The sequence below is a fragment of the Alexandromys fortis genome, unplaced genomic scaffold, assembly GCF_014885135.2.
Source record: "Alexandromys fortis isolate MF-2015 unplaced genomic scaffold, M_Fortis_MF-2015_v1.1 scaffold_128, whole genome shotgun sequence".
In the NCBI taxonomy this organism is placed as follows: Eukaryota; Metazoa; Chordata; class Mammalia; order Rodentia; family Cricetidae; genus Alexandromys; species Alexandromys fortis.
In genome coordinates this window covers 5,041,069-5,050,075 of record NW_026068012.1, presented here as the reverse complement: position 1 = coordinate 5,050,075, position 9,007 = coordinate 5,041,069, and the positions used below count along the sequence as shown (strand labels likewise).

Here is a 9,007-nt window from a genome sequence, read left to right as displayed (position 1 = left end):
TCTGTTTCTAATGCAGGACTTTTTATTGAGAATTTTAGGGATTTGGTGGTGATGAAATCCCTGTTTTTTGTTCTGTTGTTATGTTTCGTTTTTGTCTGAACAATGTTTTATTTCTCTTTCACTTCTGAAGGATAGATTTCCCTTGTATAACATTTTTAGTTTGTGACTTTTTTCCTCTCAGCATTTGGTCACCTAATCCTGTCTTCATCTATCTCTACTTCATTGTAAAGTTTATGCTGAGAACACTGACCTCAGTCTAATGAGGATTCGCTTATGTTATGGCACGTACATAAAATGCCTACTTTATGACTCACATGTTTGAATATTTGGGACACAGTTGATGCTAATGTTTTGGGAAGTTGAACTTTTAGAGGTTGGAGCCTCGATGGAGAAAGAGGGTCATTGGGAGATGAGCCTTGAGTGTTATAGTGCTCCTCTCTCACTCCCTCCCCTTTCTCCCTCTGTATCTCCTTCTTTCTTTTCCCTGATCAGCTCTATGTAACAGTGAGCATATGTTCCCCGAACAATGGCTTATCGAGTAACAAAATTTCAACATCAAATTAATAATTTTCTTTCATCAATTGTGAGAAATTTTACTTGAAAATTTTAAGTTTGGGCTATAAATTTGACAAATACATTGTAGAAATTCAAATTTGTAATGGACAATATCTTGAATATCATTCTCATCTCAAATATGCTTTATCAAAAATATGTTTATTATTTATTTTGTAATGCACTTGCTTCCACATTAGAAAAAATAATTTTTTCATATTGATTCATGATAACTTTCAAAGGCACATCTAAATGTCCCAGTTTATTCTCTGAAGTGTTTCCAGACTGTACTTCATTAGTACATTAATGTCACTTCCTTTTCCTTATTGATTCAAGATTCATATTATTTAAAAGAAGAATTAAAAGTTTACTCATAGTTTTAGTCTCTTTGCACTTTTAATATCTCATGAGAAATTTTTTATTTAAACATCAAACACTTATCCCAACTCACAAGCAAAATTCATAATGCTTTTTGTGAAACCATCAACATACTCTGAGTTTTGATAAAGTCACGATTAAGCATAGTGTATTTCTCCCTAAGACCATTATGAAACTACATGAATCATAGTCCAGGAGTAAAGAATTGTTTAGGAGGTGACACTGACTGAAAGCCCACGGATGCTATTTTATTCAGCATGACTTTACAATAATTGAATTAGGCATAACAAACTTATAATTTATTAATTGTTCTCATTACTTGACACGGTGAATCAACTGGAAAAGAACTTCTGTTTTCGTTCTGTATTTTCACAAATATGTACCCAAATTGGTACATATTTGAGGATCCAACTTGATTATAAAATCATTATACAACTTGATTATAAAATTTTAACATACAATGTGATTATGAAAGTGCCAGAAATGAAACAAATCTGGCAAGGACATGTTTTATGAACTTGGAATATATGAGCATTATTAGAGAAACCAATCTAAAATTACTACAATCTTTAAACTATTTCATTTGATATCAATGAGCTTTCAGTTTGAAGTGAAAATGCTTCTCAACAGCTTTTTTAAGGCTCCCTTTACATCCTTATTCCTTAGGGTATAGATGAAGGGATTCAGTGTAGGAGTTATTACTGCATAAAAGAGAGCCATGAACTTGGGTTGGTCCCTTGCGATGGATGAAGAAGGCTGAAGGTACATGCTAATGGCTGGACCATAAAATAAGGAAACTACAATAAGATGAGAGGAACATGTCCCAAAAGCCTTTCTCCTTCCTTCAGAAGATTTAATTCTGAGTACTGCACATCCAATATTAACATAAGAAGCAAGAATTAAGCACAGAGGAACAGCCAGTATGAAAATGCATACCACTGAAAGTGCCAGCTCATTAGCCTCCTTTTCACCACAGGCAGTCTTTATGAGAAATGGAATCTCACACAGTAAGTGATCCAGTTTATCAATGCCACACAGTGGCAATTGTAATGTAAGTGTACCCTCTGAAAAAGCAAAGATCACTCCAGTTAACCACATAATAGATACTAACAATATGCAAACTCGTTGATTCATGATGAGAGTGTAGTGGAGAGGTCTGCAGATAGCCACATAGCGATCAAAGGACATAATAGCCAAAAGCAGACATTCTGTGCCTCCCATTATGTGAAAGACATAAAGTTGAACAACACATCCAATGTAACTAATGGTCTTTCTAGAGCTTCTAAGATTAAACAGCATCTGAGGCACAATGCTTGTGGTGTAGCACATGTCCAGAAAGGAGAGATTTGTGAGGAAGAAATACATGGGGCTGTGAAGACGGGGTTCTAAGGTGGATACAAGAATTATGGCAATGTTCCCAATCAAAGCTGTAGGGTATGTTATCAGAAGAATAATGAAGAGAGGGAGTTCCAGCCATGGATGGTCAGAAAAGCCCAGTAGAATGAATTCTTCTGGGTAGCTTTCATTGATTACTGCCATTCTCCTTTGATTTCTTTTACCTACAGTTTGAAGTGCCATGTCAATTTAAAACAATAAGCATATAGAATAAAGAACAATTATTGAAAACTGAGAGAAGTGCCAGTCAAATATAAAGAAAAATTCAAAAGAATAGCAGTTTTTTGTTGTTCTTGGGATCTGGAAAGATGACTTATTAGCTAGTGTTCTTCTAGAAGGCCCAAGTTGGATTCCCAGTACCTATAATGAGTGACACACAACTACCTGCTTCTCCAGCTCCAAAAAATCCAATGCCCATTTCTCTACTTGTGAGCATGTATCTCCCCCACACAAAAACACACATAGGCATAAACAATAAAAAATTTACCAATAATTAACTCTAGCATTAATCACACAAACTCTAAAAGCCAAGACAGTATGGATTGACCTACTTTAATTCCTTAATAAAAACTTTTGCCAAACTAGATTGCTGTGTCCAAAAAAGATATTATTCATAGCTAAAATACAAAAATTAAAAAATTCATGATGAACACTAAATGAATGTGTGATCATGATGCCAGTGCTACAGAACATTCTTTCAAGAATTCTACTCACAGACATCCATCCACCCATATATCCATGCATACATGCATACATAAACACCACTGTGAGTATACAGAAAAGCATGAATCTCAGTAGCAAAGTAATAAATTCTGATATAAAGATTACAGTAGAGAGTAAATTGGAAGCATGTGGATCATGGGAGAGGGTAGAAGGGGAGGAGGAAGGGAGGGGAGTGGTAAAAAAAACATACTGCCTAATATAAACAATAAAACTGATTAGAAAAGAACCCAACCTTACACAAATGAAAATATGGTGGAAAATTGTACATACCTTTCAGAATTAACTAAGAGTTAATAATCTCAATCCTCCAATTAAAAGGCTAGCAGACTGGAGTGAAGTACAGGAAACAATTGTTTTCTGCATATAAGAAACACATCTCATTTGCAAAGGGAAGCAGAATAAAAGTGAAATTACAAGAAAATACACCCTAAAAGCAAGCAGTATTAGTGATTATAAAAGATAACTCTGTATTAATAAAGGGAACAATCCAATGGGAGTACTTAACCAAAATAGATTAACAGATTCTAACATGATGACAGTAAGTGGCTTCAATAATACACTGTCAATAACACATTGCCCATCCAGACAAAACAAAACAAACAAACAAAACACCAGAAAGAACACATCAGAATTAAATTAACCAGGAATTAAAAGAAGTTCATGGAATGTTCTACTGAAACAGTCACAGGATAAATATTCTTTTCAACAGCCATTGGTGGTTTTGTAAAATAAAACATATTTTAGAACATAAACCATGTCTTAATGAATGCAAATATTTAACTAATCTCATATCAAATTATAGTGGAATATAATATAGATGAACAGAAATAGAAATTGTAGAAATTATACCAAAGTATGATGATTAGACAACACACACTTAAATGATGAGTATTATCATGCATGGGAGAAATTAGAACATCGAAACCCGTAACCTCGAAAAAATTAATTTTAAGACTAATCTCTTTCAGTGTTCTTCAAAGTACTTAACTAAGGAGAAAAGGAGGTGCAGTACAAGAGTCATCATATAAAGCTAGCAATACCCTGATACTCAAACCAGTTCATATCAAAGCAAAGTGGAAAAATATAAACATCGTGATTAAGTAGAATTCACTGTAGGAAATCCAATATGGCTTGATATATAAATAAATAATTATAATATCACATATCAGCAAGAATAAAGGGCAGGGCTCAGATAATTATCTCAATAAATGCATAGAAATACTTAAACAAAAACATAATATCTCTTAGTAATACAAGTACAAAGGGCACGAAGAATATAAGCACCTTCCCTTTGCTCAATAAAAGCTATAGTGTGGCAAATCTGTAGCCAACATTATATTCAACTGGGAAAATCTGAAAGCATTCTCTATAATATGAGATATAAGAGATGACTTGACCTCATTTTGAACATTGTGGATTAAATCTTGGCTGGATCAGTAAAGAAGAGAAAGTAATAAAAAGCATATAAATAGTAAATAAATATAAATAAAGAGAAAATAATCAAATTATATTGTTTGGATAATAGGATCACATAATTATAAATCCTTAAAGATTCAACCAGAAAACTCATATACAAAAAACATTAAATTAAAAATGCAGAATATGAGCTGAAAATAAAAGCATTAGTTTTCTATTTCCCTATTTATTTCATCCTCTGTGCATAAATGTCCAAATATGTATACATGGACATGTGTGTGAGGGTGTATGTGCACAGTTGTGTGGGGATGGAGGACAAGGGTTCATGTAGGAAATCGTTTCTGTTTATTATTTCATCTTTCTTATTGAGAGATGGTCTTTCAACCAAACTTAGAGATATGGCTACTATTCCTTGTTAACTTTTTCTGGTGATCCCATCTCCCAACTAGAATTAGAAATTAAAAACATTAAAGAAACTTCAATCAGCAAAGAAAGAAACTTTAGAATACAGCAAAAAGGTAAAAGGAATTTTCATACTTGTGGGATCATAAGAATTTATGACATTTAAGTGACTTATCACCAAAACCAGCATACAAATTCAATACATTACCCATTAATTTACAATGATATTCTTCACAGGAATAGAAACAGCAATCTCCCAATTCATGTGAAAAACTAAATAATCTGAGTATCCAAAGCATTCCTAAGTAAAAAGAACAATAATAAAGATGCCACAGAACTGCTGTAAACTACAGAGTCAAAATTTATGACAAAACTCACATGATACTTGCTTAAAGGCAAAATAGAAACCAATAAAAGAGAATAGAAAATTTATAAACATTTTTAATCAGGATCAGAGAAGAATAAAATTATATCTTTAAAAATATGTCAATCTAGAAATATTTGTATCAGTGAAATCAGCCAGTACCACAGAGACAAATGCCATAATATTTTCTTAATATGTAAATACAGTGAAAGAACATATGATAGTAAGGGGAGAACTAGTCTTACAGGAGGGAGAAGAAAGAGGAAGGAGTAATAGAGAGGATGGATATAACCAAACTAGACTATATGGGATATCATAATGAAATGTCTAATTTACAAGTTATTATACTCTAATAAATAAGGTGTTTGTATAGTTCCTACTGACTAATTAATTATACTCCAAATATATCTTTAACTGTAGTTAACTGGCATCAGAAGAATCATCAGGAACCCAATTAAACACCAAGGACATTTGAAACTCAATATATTTTTTCTATAAACTTTTGAAACTAGAAATTGATATTCTCAATGTCTTATGATGTCATTTAAGATATTAATTATTTAATCAGATCATTCTTCAAACACCTGTACCCCACAAAATTGGAAAAATTAAAAAAATGTACAATTTTTTTGGATAAATATCACTAACCAAAATTAAATCAAGACCAGATAAGCAAACTAAATAGACCTATAACTGCTAAAGAAAAAGAAACAGTCATCAAAAATCTACCAACCAGAAACAGCACAGGACCAGATGGTTTCAGCACAGAATTTTACAAGGTTTTCAAAGAAGAACTAATACCAATTCTCCTCACATTGTTCCACACAATGGAAACAGAAGGAACATTGCCAAACTCTTCTTACAAGAGTACAATTAGCCTGATACCCAAACAACACAAAGACTTTATTAAGAAAGAGAATTACAGACCAATCTCATTCATGAACATTGATGCAAAAATACTGGAAATCAAAATCCAAGAACATATCAGAAAAATCATCCACCATGACAAAGTAGGCTTCATTCCAGAGATGCAGGTATGGTTTAAGAAATGAAAATCTGTCAATGTAATTCATCATATAAATAAATTAAAAAAAAACCCACACGATCATCTCATTAGATGCTGAAAAGGCCTTTGACAAAATACAGCCACTCTTCATGATAAAGATGTTGGAGAGAGCAGAGATTCAGGGAACATACCTAAACATAATAAAGGCAATATACAGCAAGCCAACAGCTAACATCAACTAAATGGAAAGAAACTCAAAACGATCCCACTGAAATCAGGAAAAAGGCAAGGTTGTCCACTCTCTCCATATCTATTCAATGTAGTTCTTGAGGTCCTAGCTAGAGCAATAAGACAACAACAGGAGATCAAAAGGATGCAAATTGGAAAAGAAGTCAAACTCTCACTATTTGCTGATGATATGACAGTTTACATAAATGACCCCAAAAATTCTATCAAGGAACTTCTATAATTCATAAACCTCTTCAACAATGTAGTAGAATACAAGATTAACTAAAAATATCAGTAGCCCTCCTGTACACAGATGATAAATGAGCTTCACAATAGCCACACAAAACATAAAATATCTTAGAGTAACTCTAAACAAACAAGTGGAAGACCTGTACCACAAGAACTTTAAATATTTGAAGAAAAAAATAAAACAACAGAAAATCAAAAGATTTCCCATGCTTTTGGGTACATAGTAAAAATGGCAAGTTTACAAAAATCAATCTAAATATTCAATGCAATGCCCATAAAAATCTGAGCAAAATTATTCACAGACCTTGAAAGCACAATACTCAACTTCATATGGAAAAACAAAAATCCAGGATAGACAAGACAATTTTGTACAATAAAGGAATTCTGGAGACATCACAGTCCCTGACTCTAAACTCCACTACAGAGCTACAGATGTAATGAAAACATCCTGGTATTGGCATAAAAACAGTGAGGAGAATCAAATTAAAACTCTAGATACCTATCCACACAACTATGAACACCTTTGCTGGTGGGAGTGCAAACTTGTGCAGTTATTTTGGAATTCAGTATGGGAATTCCTTAGAAAATTAGGAAACAACCTATATCAAGACCCAGCAATACCACTTTTGGGTATATAGCCAAAGGATGCTCAATCATAACACCAGGACATGTGCTCAACTATGTTCACAGCAGCATCATTTGTCATAGCTAGAACTTGGAAACAACCTAAATGTCCCTTGACTGAAGAATGGATTAATAAGTTGTGGTACATTTACACAATGGAGTGTTACACAATGGAAAAAATGGCATCTTGAAATTTGCAGACAAATGGATGGATCTAGAAAACATATTGAGTGAGATAACCCACACCCAGAAAGACAAATATAATACGTACTCACTCATAAATGGCTTTTAGACATAAAGCTAGGAAAAAATCAGCCTACAATTCACAATCCCAGAGAGCCTAGACAACAAAGAGGACCATAAGAGAGACATACATGGATCTAATCTACGTGGGAAATAGAAAAAGACAAGATGTTCTGAGTAAATTCGGAGCATGGGGATCATGGGAGAAGTTAAAAGGGGAGGGGGAAGGAAGGAAGGAGAGTGGAGAAAAATATATAGTTTAATAAAAACAATAAAGAAAAGACGTTAATTATTTTAATATTTAAGCCTCTAATTATTAGCAGACTATAATATTGAATGGTCAACTATCTAAATATGGGATGAAAATTTTCATTTGGAGATGGATGCAAAATGAGTTAATGAGAGCAGAAATTTTGGAGTCTTCAGCAAACAAAGCCAATAGTAATTAGCTGGAATTACTGTCTCTTCTTTTTTTCATATTCCTGTCATGCTAATAGATAAATAAAGGAAGAATTCATATTTTAGCTATCAACAGCTTTATGCTGGCAAAGTACTTTTGATAATTTCATAAAAAGGAGAAAGTTAAAAATCTCTTTTGTCACCCTAAGAATGTGATCTGGTAACATAAAACTAACAAATAATTAGTAAATTAATGTTTTAGCAATTTTAGTAGATTAATTATTAAATTATTTTGTCATTTCAATAACATCTGAACTCTTCACTTGAATATTCCCACCTTATGGAAGATTTAGAAGATTATGAAATGTTCTTCACACCAGGAACAATATACATACAAGATTTTCATTTTTTAATCTGTGTCTCAACACACTTAGCCACTAGATTTTGATATTGATAATGTTATTTATAGATAAAAATCTAAGAAAATTATCTGGAACTGTAAAATAACAGTATCAGTAGCCTAGGGGTGTTTCATGAATCAGGTTGACAACTGTATACCTCATTTAGTTGACATCACTCATGGTTATCTCTTAACAAAACTTGAATATAGGAAAAAATCTTGACCAATTGCTTTTCTGATTGAAGATGAGATATGAAATAAGTCACATTGGGTTTATGAGATAGCTTAGTCAGTGCTTGTCATGCAAGCATGATGAGGACTCAAGTTCAATTTTCAGAACCCATGTTAAAAATACTGAGTGTTGTGGTAATCTTAATAGTGGGGTGATAGAAAAAGACAGATTCCCTGGGACTCTCTGACTAAACAGAATAGTCTAATTGGTGAGATACAGGTCAGCCAGAGACCCTATCTTGAAAAGCAAGGTCTATGGCTTCTACAGACAACACTAGAAGTTGGCATCTGTCTTCCCTATGTGCATACTCATACATACATGCATGTGCACACACACATCCCTATCTATCTCCCATGAAAGAATTTTACATTGTTTAAAACAAAATTCTAAACACTG

At 33.1% G+C, this 9,007-nt stretch overlaps 1 protein-coding gene across 1 annotated transcript; it reads right to left on the bottom strand.

The window, feature by feature from the left end:
- Positions 1 to 1,530: 1,530 nt before the first annotated feature.
- LOC126513633 (olfactory receptor 2B11-like) lies at positions 1,531 to 2,469 on the bottom strand. Its single transcript, XM_050162115.1, has one exon. The coding sequence runs from the start codon at positions 2,467 to 2,469 to the stop codon at positions 1,531 to 1,533; it is 939 nt and encodes a 312-aa protein (XP_050018072.1).
- Positions 2,470 to 9,007: the final 6,538 nt, after the last annotated feature.